Source organism: Clupea harengus, unplaced genomic scaffold (assembly GCF_900700415.2).
Source record: "Clupea harengus unplaced genomic scaffold, Ch_v2.0.2, whole genome shotgun sequence".
NCBI classification, from domain to species: domain Eukaryota; kingdom Metazoa; phylum Chordata; class Actinopteri; order Clupeiformes; family Clupeidae; genus Clupea; species Clupea harengus.
The window spans coordinates 12501-38269 of record NW_024879921.1 but is presented as its reverse complement, the minus strand read 5'-3'; the positions used below and the strand labels follow the sequence as shown (position 1 = coordinate 38269).

At 44.9% G+C, this 25769-nt stretch overlaps 1 protein-coding gene across 2 annotated transcripts in view; it reads left to right on the top strand.

Moving 5' to 3' along the window:
* Positions 1-621: 621 nt before the first annotated feature.
* LOC122130738 (heat shock 70 kDa protein 12A-like) overlaps positions 622-25769 on the top strand; it is a 31584-nt gene continuing 6436 nt past the window's right edge. Inside the window, exons 1-9 of one of the 2 annotated variants that reach the window (XM_042705482.1) lie at positions 622-697; positions 990-1114; positions 8526-8712; positions 8932-9036; positions 9609-9725; positions 16262-16433; positions 22273-22359; positions 24274-24378; positions 24927-25185. In XM_042705482.1, coding sequence (XP_042561416.1) covers positions 626-697; positions 990-1114; positions 8526-8712; positions 8932-9036; positions 9609-9725; positions 16262-16433; positions 22273-22359; positions 24274-24378; positions 24927-25185 — 1229 coding nt within the window. In that variant the 5' untranslated portion in view covers positions 622-625. The remainder of the gene's footprint in view (positions 698-989; positions 1115-8525; positions 8713-8931; positions 9037-9608; positions 9726-16261; positions 16434-22272; positions 22360-24273; positions 24379-24926; positions 25186-25769) is intronic. The other variant, XM_042705483.1, reaches the window with a different exon arrangement.

The following is a 25769-nucleotide window of genomic DNA, read 5'->3' as shown; positions in this document are numbered from 1 at the left end:
TTTCAACACACTTATCAACTAAGTCCCCTCTGTGACCTAACTCTGACCCCTGACCCAGCTTTGATCCTGACCCTGACCTAAGCCTATTTGCCCTGCCCATTGCCAAGTGTGTGTGAACAAATGGTTAGCTGATTGTTTGGGTGGGAATGTAGTTAACCCCAGTCATCTGTGCTCAGAGGCAATGGTAAGCTGATGGTTAGCTGATTGTGTGTGTAGAGCACCCACTTGTGGATTGTATTATGGTTAAAGAAATTAGCAGTGATTTATCTCTGTCTGAAACTTGTGTGCATGTGATGTCTACTTCTGGATTGTGATGTAACCTACTGTATGTTTTCTGGATGTGTATTTTGTGTGTGTGTGTGTGTGTGTGTGTGTGTGTGTGTGTGTGTGTGTGTGTGTGTGTGTGTGTGTGTGTGTGTGTGTGTGTTGCGTGCACTTGCAGCATGTGATGTAGTTAACCCATGTTCTCTGGCCTTAGACGTGTATTGTGTGTGTGTGTTTCGTGCACTTGCAGTGTGTGATGTAGTACACCCATATTCTCTGGCCTATGACGTGTATTGTGTGTGTGTTGCGTGCACTTTCAGCGTGTGATGTAGTTAACCCATGTTCTCTGTCCTCAGATGCAATGGCGGCTCCATCTCCAGCCAAGAGCATGGGTGACCCTGGGATCACGCCCCTCTCCCCGACTCACATTCAGGTGAGTGTGCAAGACCACCGCACAGGACTCCAGAACATGAGTTAGCCGCTACCTTTGGGTGTTCGTATGGTTATTTGACACGTTGGATGTCCTCCTTCTGAGCTGCTGTGATACCTGTTTCTGGCCCTTCTTAACTTAGTTACAAACTAGACGCAGCATGCATGTGGCTGTGAGGCAATGTTGGTGCTGTGAAAAATAATACTGATTACTTTGTTCTATTTGTGCTGTGTCTGCTTTTACTTGTGGGTGTGTGTGTGTGTGTGGTGTTTCTGTGCGTGGTTGCCGGGAGCAGCAGGACACAGACGAGACCCCTTCAGGACCCTCCTTCACAGTGGTGGTAGCCATTGACTTCGGCACCACATCCAGCGGCTACGCCTACGCCTTCGCCAAAGAACCCGAGTGCATCCACACCATGAGGTGAGAGAGAGAGAGAGAGAGAGATGGGGGGGGACTCTGTCAGGATAATGAAAGAGAGAAGTAGAGAACAGATAGTAGAGAGGATGCAATGACAAAAAGAAAGACATGTTTGTGTGTGTGTGTGTGTGGGGAGGGGAGGGGGGAGGGGAGAGGGGAGGGGGGAGGGGAGGGGGGAGCGAGGATGGGGGGCTGTAGACAGAGAGGGGAAAACAAATTGAAAAAATGAGAGTGTTTTCATTCTTTCAATCACAGCTGTTGAGGTGAGGGTGAGTGATCGAGAGAGTCATCAGAAGAAGAGAATAAATAGAACAACAATGACAGGAAAAAGAGAAATAAGAGAGAAGAGACCAGAGAGAGGACAGAAGACTGAGGCAGTTTGGGAAGAGAACGGACGGAGAGAAGAGTAGAATGAGAATGAAGATATGCACACGCTTTTGGAAAAGGGGTGGGAGAGGAGAGGAGAGGAAATGAGTGGAGGGGAGGGGAGGGGAGAAAACGAAATAAAAGATAGACACACTGTGGAAGGAAGATTAGAAGCTAAAGACAGCAGTGGAATATGAAGGAGATGTGAAGAAATGAGATGTGCGCGTGAGTGTGTGTACGTGTGTGTACGTGTGCGTGTGCGTACGTGTACGTGCGTGTGCATGTGTGTGTGTGTGTGTGTGTGTGTGTGTGTGAGTGTGTAGATGTGATGGATGGCTGAATCTCTTGACATGTTCCAGGCCAGTCTGTACTCCAGAGACTCCAATTAAATTCTGCATTAACCTCACAGACCTCAGCTATGTGTCAGACACAGATTTAGAGCTGTTCAGAGCCACACTCACAAACATGCATACACACACACACACACACACACACACACACACACACACACACACACACACACACACACACACACACACACACACAGAGAGACACATATGTGCACACACTCACCCAGATCGTAAATGGCTGGCGAAAACGGGCCTATTCTGCTCGGGCAGGCTGTCTTAAACTCCAGTGATAAATTAAAAAGTGTGGATTTGGGATATAGGTGTGGCGACATATTCTTCTCTGACAGGGAACGTTTGCATGCACCAATCACAAACCATCACCACCCAAGTCAGTTAGTTATCTAACAAAAAATATCAGAAGCAGAAGCAAACCTGAGTAATGGGTTAATGTAATTAATCTATCTCGGATGTCCTCAAAGATCCTCAACATCCTGACAGGCTTTTAAAAAAAGAATAAAATGTTTGTTTTAAAAGGCTAAACCCCTTGAAAGACTTGAGCGCCTGGCAAGAGGTAGGCTAATTTGTCCGACTCAAATTAAATGCTAAGTCAGCAGTAAGCAAATGTCATCCATGATGTAAATACACAATAATGACATTTCCTGTTATTTCTAATCAGATATTATAGTCTAATTAGACTAAGGCAGAAGTAGAAATGCCATGCCACACCAGCGCATTTTCCACCGAAGATCTTTCTTGGCCGCAACGGAATTCAGAAAAGGATTGCAGTCAGGTTGGTCCAGGAGTTCAGATTAACATAGACATAACTCGCAACCTCCCATATTTTAAGCACTCCGCATTCATGCAGTGTAGTGGTCACTGCTGCTTTTGCATTTTACGGATCAGGTTCTTTCCCTGTCTGTGGGATATCCCATCTTGTCAGTACATCTACACATACGGTCACTAGTGGCCTTGTGTTACGCAAATGAATCCCTTTATATGTCCGCTCTCTCCTGTTGGCCCAGTGATCAGCTAAACACACTTTCACTCAACTGTTTGGTTCTGTTCGGATTCTGGATGCCTCAGCTGCACCAAATAGCCTACAGTTTGTTACCAGAATAATTCAAAGTAAAAAGGCCATGTAAAGGATAACATGTTGATGTAATTAATGTTGAATACCATAGTTACCTGAGACCAACCTACTATGCTGTTGCAGTAACAGTTGAAAATCATTCTTTCACATCACCACACCCTACATAGGCTGTTAGGGAAAGGAATGAAAGTAGCCTACTAAGAAAACTTGGGTCTCCATCCAAAAAAACATTATTTCCTTCGAAAATAGAGCTGGCCTCAGCAAGTGTCTGCTGAAACATTTTACATTTCAGCAAAGATGTAAGTCATATTCGTTTAGCTCCAAAGTTTCAAATGTGTTCCATTAAATTGAATCAGGGTCAGTGGGGCAACTGGTGTGCGGTACTGATTTGACCCTGGCTAACCTGCCCTGAGGTCAGAGGTCAACCACTTCCCTCCAGATGCATGCAGGGTAGTGAGTGATGCCCTGTTGCATTGCACCCTCGTGCCGACACATGTTTACACTTTCTCTCCATCTCCCTCTCCTTGCAACATCTCCCTATCCTCCTTAAGTGAGTGTGTGTGTGGGTGGGTGTGTATGCATTCTAGGTTTTTGGAGAGTGAAAAATGACTCAATTCAAGTCAATGCAAGGCTTTGCTCACTAACAAAAGCTCAAGCTGAGAGAGAGAGAGAGGTATTATATGAAGGACAAGTATACTGAAAGACTGGAAAAACCTATAGAGTGATAGAGAGAAGGATGGAAAGACGATCCGTCCTGGGTCAGTGAGTGCAGCCTGTCTCTGTCTGTGGCTCTGTGTGTGTGTGTGTGTGTGTGTGTGTGTGTGTGTGTCTGGTGTGATTAAGGCCTGGGAGAGAAGAGACATTCACTCAGCCTGCACCAGACCGGTAACACAAACATCTCAGGGCGCTCAAGGGACCTCCACACATTATTTAGTTTGGATCAGGCCACCGCCTGCAGCATCTAAACACACACACGCACACACACACGCACACCTAAGGGAGGATCAGTGTCCTGACGTTTGGTTGCCCACAAACAGACAGAACGACAAAGAAAGACCAGCCTTCTGAAGTTTGATCTGCAGCTTTGATCTTATGATGGGACTGTTTAAAGGTCCATGATTCTAATCCAATTCACTTTTGGTCAAATTCAGAAAATTGTCCGTTCAGTGCGCTCCAAAAAAAATCAGTGTTCCTAAACAACCCTTGCTCTGTAAGTGGGAAACATAGTGGCTTGGACCAAGTCATAAACTATTCCAGCCAATCAACACTCCAGAAGAACATAAGGGTGTCATTTGATTGGCTGTTGAGCTCAAATATCAACAACCTTTCACCAGATTTGTGGACTGCACCTTTAAGGGTGGTTACAGAAAGTGAAAAAGAGAAAATTCAGGAGCCCGCAGCCCAGCTGTGAAAATCCACTGTGGGGACGCCAGCTTTGTCTGTCTGCCTATGTCTGACACAGACACCTGAACGCAACCCACTACACATACTACATTTTTCAGCAGTGTTTCTGATATACTTTCCAGCCCTGGTTTCTCTGAAGATCTGCTAGAGAACAGCAGAGTCGTCATGCTGGTAGATTGTGTGTGTACATGAGAGTGCCTGATTTCTGACGAGCCCCCTCCTTCTATTGTAAGGGCTTGCAGTGGCAGGTGATGTTTGCCTTGGGGTTTGTTAAGCATGAAGTGCCTTGATCCAAACAAAATAATCACTGAAGCCCACTGGACTTCCTGAAGCCTTTTAGAGGCTTGTCTGGCATTGCGAGAGAAAACATCTCCTCATCCCCATATCACAGCAGTGGTCTGCTGTCAAACACAAACCCTGCAGTAATAGGACTTCAGATTCATGAATGCTTCACATACCAGTACTGTGACAATATGAGATTTGAGATTAAACTATTTTAGTAAGTACTGTGAATAGAGGTGTGAAGTGTGTTTTCATATGTGTCTGAAATTAAAGACTGAATCTGATTCATAGAGGGGTAAGCAATAAGAGTTCAGGGACAAGTCTTTTTTGAGGTCATGTATTTTTTTTATTGGTTGTAAGCCTTTCATGGAAGCCCTTGGAAAGTTCTAGACATTCACTGCAGCCAGTCTGCAGCCTCGCTTTTATAATTATGTTATTTGTGTTGTGACATTGCTGTGACAAGTGAAGTATGTTGAATTTGTTGATAGGATAGCTTTCTATATATAACATCATATAATATGTTTGATTTGATGTTTATTAAGTATCTTTTGTGTGGCTAACAAAGGCTAACAGCTATGACTGATGACAAGCACTTAATGCTTGTGCTAAAGAGGTCTACAATATGGCTATTTAGTCTACAGTACACAAGCCTATTTGAGCAGTATTTATCCTCATAGCAGCAAACTCTAGTCAAAGTGCTCTGTAATTCAATTCAATTCAATTCAACTTTATTTCGCCATGTATACAGATACTAGGAATTGTTTTTGGTTTTCTCCATGCAGGCTATAGTATCACAAATAGAACAACAAGACAACACAGAACAACAATACAAGGACAGATAGTACCAGACAGTATGAGCAAAATAATAAATAAGAATGGAGGTAGTGCAACAATAATAATGTTAAATAAAGTTAAATAAAGTACGATAAAGTTCGTGTGTGAGAGCTATTTAGGAGGGCTATTGCTTGGGGGAAAAAACTGTTGAGGTGACGTGATGTTTTGGTCATGATGGCCCTGTATCGCTGTCCAGAGGGGAGACGGTTAAAGAGACTGTTAGCAGGATGTGAGGGGTCTGCCGTGATCTTCATTACTTTCCTGAGGGATCTGGAGCTGTGAAGGTCCTTGATGGAGGGAAGGGGGCAGCCGATGATGCGCTCTGCTGCCCGTACGACTCTTTGGAGCCTGGCCTTAGAGCGGGCAGAGGCAGAGTCATACCAGACCGAGTGAGAGGATGTAAGCACACTCTCAATGATAGCCCTGTAAAACTGCACCATGATGGGGGGGCTGACCTGTAGTCCTCTCAGCTGCTGGAGGAAGAACAGGCGCTGCTGACCTTTCTTCACTAATTGAGTGATGTTATTGTCCCATTTTAGTGTGTTGGTGATGGTTGTGCCTAGGAACTTGAAATGCTCTACTACAGTGACAGATGAGTTGTTGATGACAAGTGGAAGATGTGTCGGAACCTTTTTTCGGAAGTCCACAATCACCTCCACTGTCTTGTTGACGTTGAGCTCTAGGTTGCTGACTGCACACCAGGACTCTAGATGGCCGCCCTCCCTCCGGTAGGCAGACTCGTTGTTGTTGCTGATGAGACCTATCATGGTGGTGTCGTCTGCATACATGATGGTCTTGACAGACGGGTCACCAGAGGAGCAGTCGTTGGTGTACAGGGAGAAGAGCAGGGGGGACAGCACACAACCCTGGGGGGCACCGGTGTTAACTGTGCGGGGCTGTGACAGATGCGGGCCCAGCCTGACATACTGTCTCCTGTTGGTGAGAAAATCTGTAATCCATAAGCAGGTAAGGGGGTGGATGTTCAGATGGGTCAGTTTGCTATGGAGGAGGTCGGGAATGATGGTGTTAAAGGCAGAACTATAATCCACAAACAGGACCCTTGCATAGGTGTTCCGATTGTCCAGGTGTTGTAGAATATAGTGAAGGGCTATGTTGATTGCATCGTCTACTGAGCGGTTGGGTCTGTATGCAAATTGGAGGGGGTCCATGAGATGGTCAGTGGATGCTTTGAGATAGGAGAGGACCAAGCGTTCAAATACTTTCATGACTACAGAGGTGAGGGCGACCGGTCTGTAATCATTTAAGCAGGTGATCTTGGGCTTTTTCGGCACTGGAATGATGACAGCAGATTTGAAGCATACAGGGACACGGCATAAATTGAGAGCCTGATTAAAAATGTCCGTAAACACTGGAGCCAGCTCGCTGGCACAGTGCTTGAGGGTAGCAGGTGACACCATGTCCGGCCCACACGCTTTCCTGGTGTTCTGACCTTTGAAGAGCCTCCGAACCTCATGCTCAGTGATGACCAGTGGAGCAGGTGAGGTGGTGGCAGGGGGAGGGGAGGCGGGGGGGATGGAGGGGGTGGACCCACGCGGTGCTTCAAACCTTGTGCAGAACACATTGAACTGGTCTGGTAGATTTGGGTCGTTAGAGGTGGGGGGGGGGCTTCTTCTTGTAGCCCGTGGCAGATTGTAGGCCCCTCCAGACAGCTCTGATGTTCTTATCCCCGACCTGTTGTTCAATTCTAGTCTTATACACCCCTTTAGCATGCTGGATGGCTTTGCTGAGGGCATATTTGGCTTTGGTGTACGCGTCCTTATCTCCGCTCCTGTGGGCCGCCTCCTTCCCTCTCCTCAGTAGCCTCACCTCCTTGTTGAACCACGGTTTATTATTACTATAAATGACAATGGATTGTCTGGGATGCAGAGTTCCTCACAGAAGTAGACGTAGGATGAGCATGTGTCTGCATACTCATCAATGTCATTGCATGCCAGCTTAATAGCTGCCCAGTCTGTAATGTCAAAACAGGCTTGCAGTGATTCAGTTGCATCAGGTGTTCGTATCTGGACAGACCTCTTGACCGGTTTTTGTTTCCTGAGTAGGGACTGGTATGTGGGGATGAGTTTAATCACAGAAATGGGGCAGATCTGGGTGGCATCTGGGTCATCTGGGTCAGACTCTGCTGTAGTGTGTGAGCTGTGTGCTGTGATGAGGGTGGAAACTGTAAAGAGGACCGGTGCAGATTGAAAGTCCTCTCTTTTAGATTGAGATGAGGCTGCAGGTAATTTGAAGTCATGTCAATTAGCAACTACTGGGCTATCTGCCAGCGCTTCCCAATTCTCCCAAATTAGTTCCTCACTGTGGGGCTCCCCCGGCACAGGACTGAGGATAATCTCATCTGAGAGCTTCAAACACACACACACACACACACACACACACACACAAATGCGTGCACACACACAATCATGCACACACGCACACACGCGTGCACACACACAATCATGCACACAAGACAGAAACACACAGGCACATGCACGCCACGCATACACGGACACACACCCAGACAGACACACACTCGTTTTACTCTCCCCCTCTAAGTCACAAACACATACACACACATCCTTTCCAGAATACATTAAAAGCTCATTAGTGAGTCTGCCCTTTTGCCAGAGAACCTTGCTGCTCACTTTGCTATCACTCACACACAGTCTGTGCACTGTGCAATTTAACTACAGAATTAGTGATAATCACAACACTTTAGTTACACGCTCTGTTCACACACATTAATGTCTGACCTTCACTAGCTTCATTATTTATTATTATATCATCTGGGGCACTTTGCAATGTGACAATAGCATTTCAGGTGTCTGTGACATTTTATTAATTTTCACTTTGGCCATGGTGCATTTAAGAAGATTGATCAACACAGGTCAACATGGTCACTACGGCAGCAATTTAAAAATATATATATATATAAAAACATTCCATTTTAAACCTATTTTTCTAAATATATTGTATTATACAGTACATTAAGTATTATTTGATGCCACACTTTGCGTGTGTGTGTGTGTGTGTGTGTGTGGTGTTATCGTGCTGGGATCTGATTGGTTGAGATGTATTTCCTCAGGCGTTGGGAGGGCGGAGATCCAGGAGTGTCCAATCAAAAGACTCCAACTACCATATTGTTGACGCCAGATAGGAAGTTCCACAGCTTTGGCTATGCGGCTCGTGACTTCTACCATGACTTGGACCCCACTGAGTCCAAACAGTGGCTGTACTACGAGAAGTTCAAGATGAAGCTGCACACCACTGCTGTAAGTATACACTCAGACACACACACACACACACACACACACACACACACACACACACACACACACACACACACACACACACACACACACAGATACAGGGCATGTACAGATTCATGAATCTGATCTAGTACAGAGTCTCTCTCTCACACACAGACACACACACACACACACACACGCAAAACCCCTCTCTCACATAATGTCTCCCCTGTCTTTCCACAGAATCTGTCCATTGACACGGATCTCCATGCAGCGAATGGGAAGAGGACGAAGGCTCTGGACATATTTGCCTACGCTCTGGCCTTCTTTAAGGAGCAGGCCCTGAAGGTGAGCTCCACAGCGCACCAGACACATCATCACACAGGGGAGGGGACACCTCTGCCTGGACTTTACATCTGTCCTTATGTGTCCTCAGGAGGATTACAACATTGAACCTCTAGGATTAGGTTCAAGGGCTAGGGTTAGTAATATATGATAATGTATATAAGAGAGGTATGTAGTGTCATTCACTACTTACCTCATTACTTCATTACTTCCTGACTCATATATATGTAAGTAATTAACTAATACTCATATTACATAGCTATATAGTATAAACTACTATACTATACTAAACTTAAAATGGGTGCAGACGTGCCTCTCCTCACACCACCCACCCAAAGCCTAATGTGTTGTGTTCAGGGGAGGTTATTTTCAGGAGACATATTTAGCTGTGTGAAGAATTATGATGCATTTTGTCCGTCATGCTTGATGTCCTACCATCTGCCCCTTCTCTCAGTTGCAGTTTTCCCTCAATCTCACATACTAATTCACACACAAACACACACACACACCCCTACATGCACAAACAAACACACACACACACATGGTTTATGATGTAAATATGTTGCGCTGTGTAGGAGTTGAGCGACCAGGCTGGCAGTGAATTTGACAACACTGATGTGAGATGGGTCATCACTGTGCCTGCCATCTGGAAGATGCCTGCCAAACAGTTCATGAGGGAGGCTGCCTACAAGGTAAACACACACAGTCTCTTTCTCTCTCTTTCTGTCTGTCTGTCTGTCTGTCACTACAAATGCCCAGTGTTAACAGAATCACCATTGTTCTTCATCATTGAGTGAAAGTGAAAGGCACAGTGATTACAGAGAGAGAACTGAAAGCTCTGTGAAAGTGGTAAAGTTCGGCACAGAGGGAGGAGATGAAAACTCCTCCTCTCTGTGGTGCCTTGATGCCCACGCCCCCTCATTGGCCCTGTCGCCCTTGGGCAGTGGTGGAGGAAGTACTGAAGTTTAGTACTTAAGTAAAAGTACAAGTACCCAGGAAAATAAAAGTAAAAGTAAAAGTACTACATCAACAATCCTACTTAAGTAAAAGTAAAAAGTACTTACTTTTAAATTTACTTTAAGTATTAAAAGTAAAAGTACTCACGCAATGGGTTGTCTCTCAATGTCTAGGCTGTGTCATTTTTTTAAAGAAATAGCTACTGGTAATAAATGCCTCTACAGATGTCACTACTAGTAATAATTATAAGCAACAACATTTGTTAATTGGAAAGGTTGGTGTACTTATTGTGCCTACCATCTGTAATACTGTTCACACTATATCTTACAATTCTGCAGATGACAAGTTATCTACCAGGGATATCTTTAGTGATATCTTTAAATCTTTTATTTAATTGTAAACGTGTAAAAAAGGGAAAGCTAACCTACCAGCTTTATCTTACCAATACGTTAAATATATAATGAAGATACAATCATGTTTTTTGATGCTATTGCTGTATGTCAACATGCATTTCGCTAGATAACATTATAATATCATGTCAGTAAACGAATTAAATACATATATCAATATTCAAAAGTCAGGGACATTAACGTAGCATAGCAATCACTCTGCTTACCTCGATATGCTACTTTAAATTTGAGGGCGAATTATTGAAGGCTAGCAACTCCTTTTTTTGACGGAGACAGGAAATGCATTGAAACCTCCAGTCATTCTTGGGGCCTTTTTAACTCGAACATATCTTTTAAATAGGGCCAAGGGTGGCTCATATCAGAGGGATCAGTTCAGGCCGACTCTGGATCCATGTTGAATAGGCAGTAGTCAGGCTGTCGGTTGAATGTTCAGGTATAACAGGCAAAGCTACCGCTAGTGCTGCTGCCAGACGCGCACTCCGATATCATCGGAGTTGATAGAGCCACCTGATTGGTTTAAACTTCCAAAACAGCAACGCAATCCATAGTTTTGTATAGGCAACATTTTGGCGAAACTGTGTTCATAAAATGTAACGAGTACCAACACATATTGTTGAAATGTAGCGGAGTAAAAGTATAGATAATAGCTAAAAAATGTAATGGAGTAAAAGTAAAAAGTATGCACTATTATTTTTACTTAAGTAAAGTACAGATACGTAAAAATGTACTTAAGTACAGTAACGAAGTAAAAATACTTCGTTACATTCCACCACTGCCCTTGGGGAGACTCTGTCTGTTTGTGTGTGTGTGTGTGTGTGTGTGTCTGTCTGTCTGTGTGTGAAAAATGTTTAGTAATGTTCACAGAGTTTAGAGTCCATGCCATATCACCTACCAGGCTCTGCATGACCTGAGAGGGTGAGACTGAAATAGTTACAGAAAGGAGGAGGGTGTGTGTGTGTGCGTGCGCGTGCCTGTGTATGTGTTTTTGTTTGTGTGTGACTCTGTACAAGAACAGATTGATGTATCTGTACATGTCTGTCAGCGTGTATAAGGGTGAGGAAAGAAAGACCAAACTAGAGATGCAATTGCGATACAGCAGCAGAGCAGAGGATCAGTAACTGCACAGATCAGACTTGGAAAAGAAAGCAGTGCACAGGACATTTTGACAAAACTGTGTTGAACAAACTTTTCATCACAGTCATCTGTCTGACACTGACACTCATCAATACGTAAGGGATAATGTATTGTCCGGAGGTCATTATCCAAAAATAAATCCCAAAGGGGCGAACAGCAGCCCGACGCGCAGCGGAGGGGTGTTGTTTCGTCCTGAAGGGATTTATTTTTGGATAATGACCGACGGACAATACATTATCCCGCTTATTATACGGTTACTTGCCAAAAACGATAGAAGACATTCCTCCAAAATACCTGTTTTTAATGATTTAGTTGCCGTTTCGTGATTTCTGCTAAGAAAAAAATAGTTCTTCAAGCAAATAGAACTTTTAAGTTTCAGGTGTTGCGTAGCAACCCATTACTTGCTGACTTCAAATTACAATGAGTCTGTTACGTTAAATGACCAGACTACTTGCGGAATGATATGAAAGATGTGAATTAAAAGCACAAAACCCGTTGCCAATGACAGCGGTCAATATCTTTTCGCAGCGGTGAATATCAGGAAATATTCACCTGCGAACGTTGGGATGGCCCATTCAAATCAACGGTACTTTTTGGAACATTCTGAAGAGCCGTATAATAAATTAATATAGTCACAATGGTCAGCATGTCCTTTGCAGGAACAGGGGTGCACACAATCACATAAATGTGCATTCTGTGTTCCTCCAAAACACAACTGTTTTTTTTTTGTATATTCTCTTAAACAAAGTATGTGTGCACCTATAATTAGGCAACAGGTAAACTGACAGTTGAACAGCGTTAGAAGTGAGCTAACACACATATCAAAGCTACCTGCCTTTGCTTTCTTAACGTTTTTGTCATAGTATTTCCGCTACACACTTTTTGCAATATAATGATGAATATATCCTAACCATAGCCTACTATATTCTCAGATTATCAGCAGCTTTCAAACTTTTGTGTTTACCGGAGTAACAGAACATGTTCAGTTAGTAACTTGTTGACTGTAACGTGTTGACTGTCTCTACCAATTTTAGAATTAGAAACCAGCAAAGTTACTGGTATGCAAAGTATAACACATTCCAGCAGAGACATTATGCCTAGGGTCCAGGTAAGAAGTCCTTTAAGTTCATAATTGACCTGTACTGTAATGTGTAGAAGGCAATGTATGAGCAGATATGTGAGACAAATGTTGCCCTGTGCCCCGTCATAGGTTGTTACCAGCTAAGTCTGCTAGCGTTAGCTGTTGCCTGGCGCTGCTTAAGCCTCAAAAGCGCTAGGAGCAGAAGCGGCACCAAAAATAGGTGGAAGGAAGAAAATCTAAATAATAGATCAAACTTAACAAGAGCAATAGTGTGATTGCTTTGCAATACTGTGTGATTGAGCAATAGGAAAGGGGGATGGAGAAGGGCATTAAGGAGTTAAACAGAGAGAGAGGGGGAGAGAGAGGATGAGTGATAAGAGGAGGATGAAAGAGTGAAAAAAAGATGAGTCGCTCAGAAGTGTGTGTGTGTGTGTGTGTGTGTGTGTGTGTGTGTGTGTGTGTGTGTGTGTGTGTGTGTGTGTGTGTGTGTGTGTGTGTGTGTGTGTGTGTGTGTGTGTGTGTGTGTGTGTGACAACTGATATCTGCAGTGTGGATTGCAGCCAGCTGAGAGGGGAGGGGAGGACAGCACATCTGCAGTGACTCAGCACCATACTTGCACTCTCTCTCTCCCACTTTCTCTCTCTCTCTCCTTATGTCTCTCTCTCTCTCTCTGTCTCGCTTCCTTCTGTCTCTCTCTCTCTCTTGGTCGCTTGCTCTCCTTCTCTCCTTCTCTCCTTCCCTTTCTCTCTCTTTATCACGCACACACATACACCCGCATGAGAATACACGGTCACACACACACGGTCTCACACACACACACACACACACACACACACACACACACACACACACACCACCCAGCCCTCTCCTCCCATGAGCCCCACCCTACTGACACTGCCGCATCCTGATGTCATATCCACCCACACACCACGCAACACAGCATACATTAACACACGTGTGTGTGTGTGTGTGTGTGCACTTCCACATTGCAGCATTCAGACAATACACTCACCCACCCACCCACCATGTATTACAGCCTGCAGTAACTCATGATTCTGTGTGTGGGTGTGTGCTTGTGTATGTGTATGTGTGTGTGTGTGTGTGTGTGTGTGTGTTTTTGTATGTGTATGTGAAGCGGGCATGGAGGAAATTGTTCTCTGAGATTCTGCTTCTTTGTACTGTCTGTGGTCCATAGTCACATGCCTGTTGGCTACATTCTATCTCCATGGCATTAGCTCATCCTGGAGTTAGCATGCATGGGATGCTTTGTTGAAGGAAATCTTTGAGTGAAAGCACTTGTGCTGAAAGCTGTACATTTCTGCCATGGCAATGAATGACATGGGCATATGAATGGGATTGTGTTATTTTGGGTTTGCTCCTTGCCATATCAGACCATGAAATCACTGTTGCCTTGTGAATACCTAGTCACTGTGGTGGGACTTCATAAACTTCTGGTGAGATGTAAGTGTTCAAGACCAAATGTAATAATGTAATGCTTGTTGTCAATACTGTGATGTGATTTTTGGAACTAATCAAACATTCTCTAGTCATTATTAATGAGGGGGGATAAACACCTTCTCATGCTCTCTCTATTACACACACACACACACACACACACACACACACACACACACGCAGTGCAAAAGAGTCTGAGAGAACATTGGGCCTCATTCTCGAACGCAGTTAAGAAGAATTTAAGAAGGAATTTCTTCTGAACTCCACTTTCGGTGTTTTCTTAAATGCAATTCCTCAAAAAACCACAAGATGCCCCACAGGGCCGCTCCGTGTTAGAAGGGTTAAGGGCTGAATTTGTGAGAAATCGTTGGTGATTGCGTTGACATCAACTCTACAGACATCCTCGGATTTAAATAATTATAATAATAATAAATACGAGAATATTTGTATTATTAACAATTACGTTTCACATTTATAGTCCTGATTCTATGAAGCATCGTGATGTCCTAAAATAAATAAAAGCACTACACGAACACTGCAAATGTAAGTGAATAAATAAATAAGCACTAAACTCAATCGCGTTGATATGGCCATAGTGGAATAGAATGGACACATCGACATCCTCAACAGTACCTCTGCACCGGTGAAGTTAGATCTGTTTACTCGACGCATGCTCGCTTTCCGCTTTGACATGACTCTCTTTCGATTTTCTTTCACGTGGATTCGGTCGATTCTGACTGCACATGTTACTACGATTGCGTGCCCTTATAAGGAGCTGGTGGGGCGTGTATTTACGCAAATCCAGGTGCACGAGAATGCGCGTTCAATTTAAGAATCCTCATTCGGTTGTAGCATTGCCGAGAACACTTCAGCTGCGTAAGAACCCATTTTCAGGCGTTCATGAATCAGGCGGAGATCTTTTTCTTACGTTGGTCTTCCGAAGTCCGTAAGAAAACATTCAGAAGAAACTTCAGAAAATGTGCGAGAATGAGGCCCATTGTCCTTTCCATGACACTCAGTCCTGTGAAGGAGGCCACAATAAGGAACCCCACTACAGGAAGTGCAGTGTTCCCCCTGCTGTCTCTCACAGCTGATAGTGCCTGGGTGTATCTCCCTTCACAGCACATCTCAACAGGCTCAGTGACAGTTTGGATAACATATCACATGTCCTGATAGGAACAAAATAGAAGTAGCCCAGTCACAGTACTCTAGCAGCAAAATGGGTTTCACAGTAAATATTCCACAGTTGCTCTTATTGCTTTGCATTACATTTACATTTAGTCATTTAGCAGACGCTTTTGTCCAAAGCGACGTACAAGGGAGAGAATATTTAAGCTACGAGCAATAGAACCTGGTGTAACAATAAATAAATACTACTTTACATAAGAAATATAACAAAATGAAATAAAAAAGAAAGAAAGAAGTGCAGAAATGTAACTGCTGTAATTGCAAGTTACGCACTAGTCGAAGTGCCAGTTAGGACGGGAAGTGCTCTCTGAAGAGTTGGGTCTTCAAGAGCTTCTTAAAGGTAGAGAGGGACGCCCCTGCTCTGGTAGTGCTGGGTAGTTCATTCCACCAACGTGAAACTACAAATGAGAATAGTCTGGACTGCCGTACTTGCACAGACGGCAGTGCCAAACGACGCTCACTAGAAGAGCGCAGCATCCTGGGTGTAACATTTGCCCTTACAAGAGCTTTGAAACCATTATATATGTAATAATTGCTAATTTAATGAAGTTAATATAATGGTTACCCTTTTAAGCTTCCATAGGGCTAGGGACATCTTTATGTCACTTTGTTGAATGCTTGTATTTGAACTGCAAACAGTAGTATGATTCATCCGTGAGCATAAATACATAGAGGTCACACACTGAGAAGCTGTGTGTCTTTGTGAGCACCGAGGACTGCGCTTCTTTCTTTCCTCTTGCCAGGCCTGACATTCTCTCCTATTTGTTCTCGTCTACTCCAGCCTGAAATGTTCTCTTGTCTGTGCTCATCCACTCCTGTCTGCCTAAACTGTTTCCCACTTTCATTTGCCCTGGCCTGCACCGCTGGCCTAGAATAGATCTTCCCTTTCTTCTCATGCAGTCTTGCCTAAAACATGCACTCCAGGTCTTATGAAGTATAGAGTCTACATGTCTAACCTGTTGACTCCATAGTGATTGATCAGTATTACTCTCCTCTGCGATAGGCTAACCTGGTCTCCCGTGACAACCCCGAGCAGCTGATCATCGCTCTGGAACCGGAGGCTGCCTCCATCTACTGTCGCAAGCTCCGCCTCCACCAGATGGTTGACTTGAACACCAAGACTACCGTGAACGGCTACAACCCCACTGAGAACGTGGGGGCCGGCATGGCGCAGGGTAAATCCAGCCCATTCCAACCCAGTCTGTGTTAAATCTGTGAGCTACAAATCAGCTTTAGGACAGTGTGTTACTACTGCGGTGTCATATGCAGATAGATGTCTGTGTTGCTGCTGTGTGTGTCATGGTTATCAGGTGATGCGTTTTTGCTGTCTTCTCATCTGACAGGGGGTTATTGAGATGGCTGCTGTTGTTGTTGTTGTCATTTATGTGTGTTTGAGCGTACATGTACAGTGCGTGTGTGCGTGTGTGTGCGTGTGTGTGTGTCTGTGTGCGTGTGTAAATGTCTTCCCCACTTGTTTGTAAGCCTCTCTGTGTTTCTTCCCATAATTGTCTCTGTCCTTATCTTCCTGTATGTGTCTACGTGTGTTTGTGTGTTCTTATCTTCCTCTGTGTTGTGTTCCTAGCACTGTGTGTTTCCATTCTCGGGGCTAGCCGGAGCTGTACATCTCCCCACCCCAGCCCTTGTCTCATGTTTCTCTCAGGGGACCGTATTTTATATATATATATATATCTCCCCCTCTCCATCCCTCCATCACCTCAGCCAATCTTCATAGAGAGAGAGGGATGAGCGCTCAGGGACACTCACCTCTCAGCATCCCCCTCTCCTGTCCTACAGCAGAGGGCATATGAAGGACATACTGCAGGGCCTGTCTTGCCTGCCACAGTGTAATGGGGGGGAAATGTTTTTATTCTCATTTTAAAATGTATGAAGCAACACTGAAGCACTCCTCTGGTCAGGGAAGAATAGATCTGTGTGTGTTTTGTGTGTGTGTGTGTGTTTTGTGTGTGTGTGTGTGTGTGTGTGTGTGTGTGTGTGTGTGTGTGTGTGTGTGTGTGTGTGTGTGTGTGTGTGTGTGTGTGTGTGTGAGTGTGAGAGTGAGATGGTTATAGGTGTTACTCTGCTAGGTGTGAGTCCTCTAAGGACCTCTGGATTGTTTTTAAGTGCTTGTGGGTGTTTGGTCAGTTCAGTTTGTTTTTCAGCCGTTTTGCCAACATACTGTATATATCTCATATAGATATAAATCAGAGACGGTATATATCTCATCTAATGCACTGAACCGCCCTCCTCTGCTGTCTGACCACATGGCACAAGCATGAGACTCTGTGCACATGTAGAGCAGACTGCTCCTCTTCATGTCACGTCACATCACATCACATCTTACCTGCACTTTCCTCTGACATGCATGAGCTCACCCTCTTGTTGCTCCATATCACCATAGTAACTCATGTCTCCACCCTGGTCCCCATCACTGTGATGGTATGTGTGTATCCCTTCACCTTGGTTTTAAATAATGGAAACCTGTTTCAGTCACCTTTTGTGCTTACAAACTCTCTGTCACCCACACACACGCACATGTGTCTGTGTTGTGTGATATGTAAAGTTTGTGGCCAAGTGCAGTAGATAACTGAAATGTCCCTGACATTTGGCATGTGAACTTTGACCTGCATCACAGCATCATCTGGTAATGTTGCTGTGGTGCATCCAGCCAGCATGAGAAACAGCAACAGCACAATTTAGCTCTCTGTGTCATTGTGTCACACACACACACACACACACACACAGATATAAACACACACAAATATATGGACAAATACAGGTCTCATGCATGCATGCATAGACACTTTTATGTACATACATATCTGCAGACACACACACACACACACACACACACACCAGAATACATAGATACAGTTTACTACCAGATGTATCATCTTCCATGCATATCTACCTCAGTTTAGATATGTTTCCTACACATGCATTTTCATCAGTTTCCTTGTGTTCCACATGTACGTCCTCCCGGCGCTACACCACTGTGTCTCTTTACGGTTCTCATTCTTATGTTGTCACACAGCCCACAGCCGCAGAAGGCAGGTTTGATCCATGGTCTCATCGTATTCCTTCAGGCCTTTTGTCGTGTGTGTGTGTGTGTGTGTGCGCGTGTGTGTGTGTGTGTGTGTGTGTGCGCGTCTCGTTGACTCCACTCCTTGTCCTCCTGTAGGTTGCCTCTAACCTTAAGGCCTCTCAGCCTGCCAGCCAGTCAGCAGCTGGGACTGTTCACAGGCACTCCACACACTCACTCTCAATGGGTCCTCTTTAAAGCAGACAAGATGACCACTCCTATGAGGAAGATACCCTACAAGGAACCCTTGACCAAATGGTTCTGAGTAGAATGCTTAACAACTTAAGGGTAGTCTGTAGAACCTTTGAAGCATGTTGAACCTTTGAAGCATGAACCTGGTACACTGACGGGGGCTAGAAAGAACCCTTCATCAGGGGGCCTCGAAAGAACCCTTCATCTGAGGGTTTTAAGTAGAAACGTAAGGGTGCAGTCAGTGTTTTTTGTTGCAAATGGAATTGCTTCTTGACTTACAATAATGTGTGGGCTGATTCGGATTGGATTACAGAAGCATGAGGATGACTTTTGTTTCGTATATGGATTTGTGATTGGTAGGGAAACTAAGTATCGTAAAGGCTCCTATTAACGCCCCAGCTATTTAAAAAGTGACAAACAGTTAAAAACATTTATAGATCGAAAAATCTTTAATCAATCAATCTTACATATTTCAGTAGCGGTGGGTGTCTAGATTAGTCCTGGTAACTTGTTTGGATTTCAACTGAAACGTGTTTTCAGTTTTTTTTTCGTTGTGTAGACCGACACGCAAAATGAGTTGATACAGGAGGTGGAACCCATTAACAGCCTTTCTGTATATATGTCTATGGAAAGCTCTATGACCCTCACAAATTCTCGTTGCGAAATCGAATTCGTTCAGTTCGTTCCATGAGGGTTTGTACACACAGAAATAAATCGCTGTCTAGTACACTAAATAACGCTGTACAACTGCAATTTTTTGCACACATACAAGTTAAATACCCCCTTTGGGTAGGAGCGTATGGTGTTTAAAATCCGTTATCCTGGTTGATATAGAAATCAATATTAAGTAACATGGACCTGCGTGAGGCTGTTAATAGGTTTCGGGCGTTAATAGGCGCCGTTACTATAGTACTATTGGTCAATAGCGATGTGTGATGGCTCATGCCAGTATTGGACAGGACTTGTGAACCGTGTAGTCTGGTCCATACCATTTTATACTGAGCTAACTAGTCAATGTCAGTTTTTAAAACTGATCATTATTATGGAGATATTTTGTGTGTTGGACATCCAGCATCTTTAGTAAGCTTTCAGGCCTGCAGCTGTGTAATGTCTGTGAATAGTGAAAGTTGGAGGTTTTCAAGTGTTAAAACAGGATGCGGTCACATTTTCCCTGCAGCCGGTGTGTGTGTGTGTGTGTGTGTGTGTGTGTGTGTGTGTGTGTGTGTGTGTGTGTGTGTGTGTGTGTGCTCCCTCTCTGTCTCTCTCTCTTTCTTTCTCTCTCTCTCTCTGTGTGTGTGTGTGTGTGTGTTTCTGTGTCTCTTTCTCCCTCCCTCTCTCTCTCTCTCTCTCTCTCTCTCTCTCTTTCTCTCTGTGTGTGTGTGTGTGTGTTTCTCCCTCTCTCTTCTCTCTCTATCTGTGTGTGTGTCAGGGAAATAGGAACGCACACTTATGACTGCCAGTTTCCTTTGTCCACTTTCCCACTGGTCCATTGTGGTCTCCTCCTCTGTCGTGCTCTGGAAGTGTTACCCCAGAGTTCCAGGAGTGCTACGTCACACGATTCTCACACACACACACACACACACACACACACACACACACACACACACACACAAACTAGAAAATCTCTCTCTCTCACTCACCACACACACATACAAACACATATATATACACACACATATATACACATGTAAAGAGAACCCTGGTCTGAAGGCTGTATCCCACCTTCATTCCCAGCATCCCATGGAAGGAAACACTATGACAGGAAGTGACCTCAGTGTCCATGTGGTCATACTTCCTACCACTGCTCTTTCCTGTTTGTATGTGTTATTGCAACACCCATACTTCACACAGATATTTTCAGTTCAGGGCTCCCTCCCTCTCTCCCTCCCTCTCTCTCTCTCTCACACTCACACTCACACTCACACTCACACTCACACTCACACTCACAGGACAAACCTCACTCTGACATGACCAAGTCCTTCAACCGACCCCACAACCCCATACACCCACCCCCTGCTCTCCCATGATGCTTTGGGACAGTCAGTGGCCTCTATCTGACACTGTGTCTTTTCCACTTCCTGTGATGGTGCTGTGGAAACTCCTCAGTAGCTTGTCCTGTCCCCTGTCCCTCCACAGTGCCATCAGCACCAAATGTTACAAGGAGAAGAGAAATGTTTAAAGCAGCAGTAAAGAGTTTTGGTCTAAAACTAGTGACCTAACTACCTAGAAAGGCCACCAACAGCCTAGCTAGCTGGCTAGTTTGCTTGCTTGCTAACATACTAGCTGGTGTCTTTTGGCAATAGTTTGCAACACCATGCTGTGAAGGCTTTTCTTACATTTCTGAGTGGTGTTCCATCCTGGAACACAGAACTACATAGTACATATCCTGGATTGCTATTGGGAACGAAAGGTGTGTTTATCTGTTCCCTTACGTGATCATACACCATCAAAACACATTGAGAAATGATTGCCCATAAAAACATACCTGAAAAGGTGGCAAATTATTGCAAAGTGTTTTAAATCTCTGCTCACTCGCACAGGGAGAGCCGTGTGATTGCGGTGCAGGTTTTACATCAGGCAGAGCGACAGGTGTGTGTGTGTGTGTGTGTGTGTGTGTGTGTGTGTGTGTGTGTGTGTGTTAGTGGCTGCTTTGATGTGTGGAGTTAATTTCCTCTCTGTGTGTGACTGCTGCTGTTAAAGTGTGTGGTAAAGAGTAGTGCGAGTGCGGTTACAGTGGCGAGCTGTGGGAATATAAAAGGAAAAGAATGTGGAATGTGTGCTTTCTTAGAGTAGGCTGTGTGAACATCAGGCCAAAGTTGAGTGTGAACCTCATTCAGCGTCTCTGGCACAATGTTTTCATCTACTCATAGGTGTGGAATGTCCATTGAAATATGCCCCTGAACTTCCCTTCCCTTGTACAAACACCAAATATCCGGGCTATACTCTCTCTTTTTTTTATCAAACTCAGTGCATGCTCTGGAATGATTCACACAAGTTTATTAATGCGTGACTATCCTTGGAAGGGTTTCTGAATGTCCAGTCTGAAAACAAAGGACACTTTGGAAACGTCAACATGCCATGGCAGATGCCACATCCCATCGTAACTTTTCATGATCGATTGTTTTCAGTGATCTCACCTAATGGACAGATCACTGTTACGGATAACTATCACGCTCGATGCTTTGAGGGCTTGTGAGAGTAACATTGGCTCTAATGGGCTCCAGCATAAAACTTGTCATGACAATTACTGTGAATGGTATCATGACATAGTCCTATGATTGTCCATTATCTGTCAAGACTTATAAGACCAATTATAGGACATGGCATCTGCCATGATGTTGATAAGCTGATTCCTTCAGTCTTACGACAGAGGGCTCATGGGATATTGGGATATATGATATGTGTTATTGTTGAATCTGTCTGGTTCTGCTGAACTCCCTTTACACTCTGTGTTGTGAGAATAGAAAATAAACCTTCAGGGTGTTGCTATGTATAGCTGTTTAGCATCTTAAGTCACATTGATACCTTTAGGTGCACTATGACTTTTTGACCTTTCCATTGACCCCTCGTGAGATTTTCTTCCCTGCCATATCTCTGTTCTATGCTGTCGCAAAGCCTTGCCCTTACACACTCACACACACTCACACACTGTCATACACACACACACACACACACATGGCTTCACGCAACGCTTCCATGCGGCCTCTCTCACAAACGGTCCTCTTCTCTCTGTCAATAACCAGCCAAGGATCTCACGCGTCGCAACCGGCAGAGCAGAACCTTTTTGGTGGAAAATGTCATAGGGGAGCTTTGGTCGGAGCTGCTGGAAGGTAGAGTCTCTTTCTCTCGCTGTCTCTCGCTTTCTTTCTCTCTTTCTGTCCTCTTTTTATTATTTGACGGAAGCTCAAGAGTCTCTTTCTCTCTTTTTCTTTCACTTATACGTTCTCGCTTTCCTCCTGTCCTCTTTTTATTCTTTGTAATGCACACACACACACACACACACACACACACACACACACACACACCCCTCCTATCCCACCCCCTCGAACTGCAGAATGTATTTGCCCTTGCTGTTTCCAATGCTGCTGGCTACACGCCCAACCAGGCCAAACCATTCCTCTCCTCAGGGGGAAACGTCCTCCTTTAGACTCACGCCAGATGTACACCTCACAGCCGATACCAGAGTGGTTTCTCCCATTCTGCACGAATAAGACAAGCAATAGACTGAATGTAACGCATAACTCATTATTTACCCAATAACTCAAACACAAAACAGACGATCAGTCTGTCAGCTAGTTTGGCCATTGTCCGAAGCCCTGTGAACACCACACTTTGAGGCTTTACTGGGGGATTGTGGGGGTGTGCCCCCCTCCACCCTAGTACTGAGTATTTGGGCCATATCCCCTTGGCTCTGATGTGAAAATACCCTTGAGCAGTGTCAGAGGTTTAGTAGAGGTCACAGGAGAGGTCACACACTCCCAGCACACACAGCTACAGTCTGGCAGCGTTACTGAGCCACCTCCCAAAGCCCACATTACAGTAAAGAGCTCTCGGCACAACAGGACCGCTTAACCAGAACGACACACACACATACAGATAGAAGCAAACAAACATAGATATACATACACACAGATGCACACACATAGAAACAAACCCATGCAGTACATAAACATTGAAAGACACACCAAAACAGATACAAGTAGTTTCACACAGCAAGGCACAGACATGCGCATAGACAGACACACACTCACACACTCACACACTCACTGACAGTAGCTCCCATCCATGCCAGAGGCACTAACAGAAGAGCTTAGTCATGGTGAAGTACATCACATCTCCTCACTGCAGCAAATGCAGCACGCACACACATACACACACACACACACACACACACACACACACACACACACACACACACATACACACACACACAGAGCTGAGTCATGGTGAAGTACATCACATCTCCTCACTGCAGCAAATGCAGTATGCACACACACACACACACACACACACACACATACACACACACAGAGCTGAGTCATGGTGAAGTACATCACATCTCCTCACTGCAGCAAATGCAGTATGCACACACACACACACACACACACACACACACACACACACACACACACACACAACACACACACACACACACACACACACACACACACAGAGCTGAGTCATGGTGAAGTACATTACATCTCCTCACTGCAGCTAGTGCAGCACGCACACACACACAGAGAGCTTAATCATGCTGAAGTACACCACCTCTCCTCACTGCAGCAGACACAGCCTGGTTTTCAAAGGAGAATGATCCAGAAGCAGGTTGCAGACGCTGCAAGACCAAGTGGCTATGAGAGCTGGATAATCTCTCTGTGAGGTCATCCATGTGCGACAGAGCCCTGGTCTGTACTCCGGAGTTGGATGCAGTGTGAGGTTAAGTCATGGTGTTAGTCATGACACTAACCTGGACAGGAGTCTTACACTGCATTCTTCTTAATAAAATACAAACCATCTGTAACCAAACTGCCATCTCAAACTCTCTTCAATACATGTCTAAACATTTACCTGTGAGCATCTTCATTAGGAGTTCCAAGTACTACCCACAGACCATACACACATAGCCAGTGATCCCCAAATGCCCCCCCCCACACACACACACACACACACACACACACCAACCCCCATGCCCTGTGGTACCTCTTCCTACCCAAGATGACCCCTCCCCGCTGCTGACTCCACAGGTGACCGCTACGTGGTGGTGGACTGCGGCGGAGGCACGGTGGACCTCACAGTTCACCAGATCCGGATGCCAGAGGGACACCTGAAGGAGCTGTACAAAGCCTCAGGTAAGCTCACTGCTAAAGAGTACAGGTGGTCTCTGCAAGTATACAGACAGTCCAGCTCAGAAGGTCGAGAAGTCGAGAGACCATCAATCAATGCTAAAGGGCTACAGAATGAGCAATTGAGAGACTATTTCTCAGGTAAACTAACTGCTAAAGGGTTACAGATCAGTAGAATGAGAGATTGAGAGACTAGCTCTCAGGTAAGCTCACTGCCAAAGGCTCACAGATCAGTGGGTCAAGTAGCCAATAGACTATCTCAAGTTCTTCTCACTAATGCCTCACAACACTAAAAGTGTCATCTCTAATAGCAGCTTATTCCATGCCTGAGCCAGCTATTAGAAACCATTGGGTTCAGAGGGTTGTTATTAGTAATGTTTGAAACCTCTAAACAATGTCAGTTACGTCATGCCAGATCTGCTCCACAGTCAACCGCCGTCTGGACTGCCTCACTTTCTCCAACACCCTCCCAATTATATTTTACTCTCTCCTCTGTCTATCTCTCTCTTCCCCCCCCCCCCCCCCATCTCTCTCTCTCTCTCTCTCTCTCTCAGGAGGCCCTTATGGCTCCATTGGTATTGACTACGAGTTTGAGAAGCTCCTGTGTAAGATCTTCGGCCAGGACTTCATCGACCAGTTCAAGATCAAGCGCCCGGCCGCCTGGGTGGACCTGATGATTGCCTTCGAGTCCCGCAAGCGTGCTGCGGCTCCAGAACGGACCAACCCGCTTAACATCAACCTGCCCTTCTCCTTCATCGACTACTACAAGAAGTTCCGTGGACACAGCGTGGAGCACGCACTACGCAAGAGCAAGTGAGTGGAGAGGAGGGAGGGAGAGAATAACAGAGAGATAGAGAGGGAGATAGAAAGAGAGAATGACAGAGAGGTAGAGGGGGAGAGAGAGAGGGAATGAATGCCTGAGGGGGAGGGGGAGAGATGAAAAGAGAGAGAGATGAGAGTAGAAGAGAGAGAGATGGAGATAGATGCGGTATAGAGGAGGGAAGGAGTAAAAAAAAAAAAAATGATCAGGAAGGAAGAACCGTACTAATGAGGGAAACAGGTTGGGTATTGCTGAAGTGAGCTCTGTGGTTCCTCAATAAAAGATGTTTCCTCACAATGAGCCTCAAATCCACTGCGTGAGGAAGCGCAGTGTACAAGTTTAAATGAGATCCAGCTTTGATGCAGTGAGTGGCACCAGGTCAGGATCGGATCCCTACCAATGTCAGCTCCTGTACCAACACCAGCTCCTGTACCAACACCAGCCTGATCTCATTGCTGATACTATCTGTACCAACACCTGCTCCTGATCTCATAGCTTGTCCTGCCTTTACCAATGTCAGCTCCTGATCTCATAGCTTATTCTGCCTTTAACAATGTCCGCTTCTCATAGCTAATCC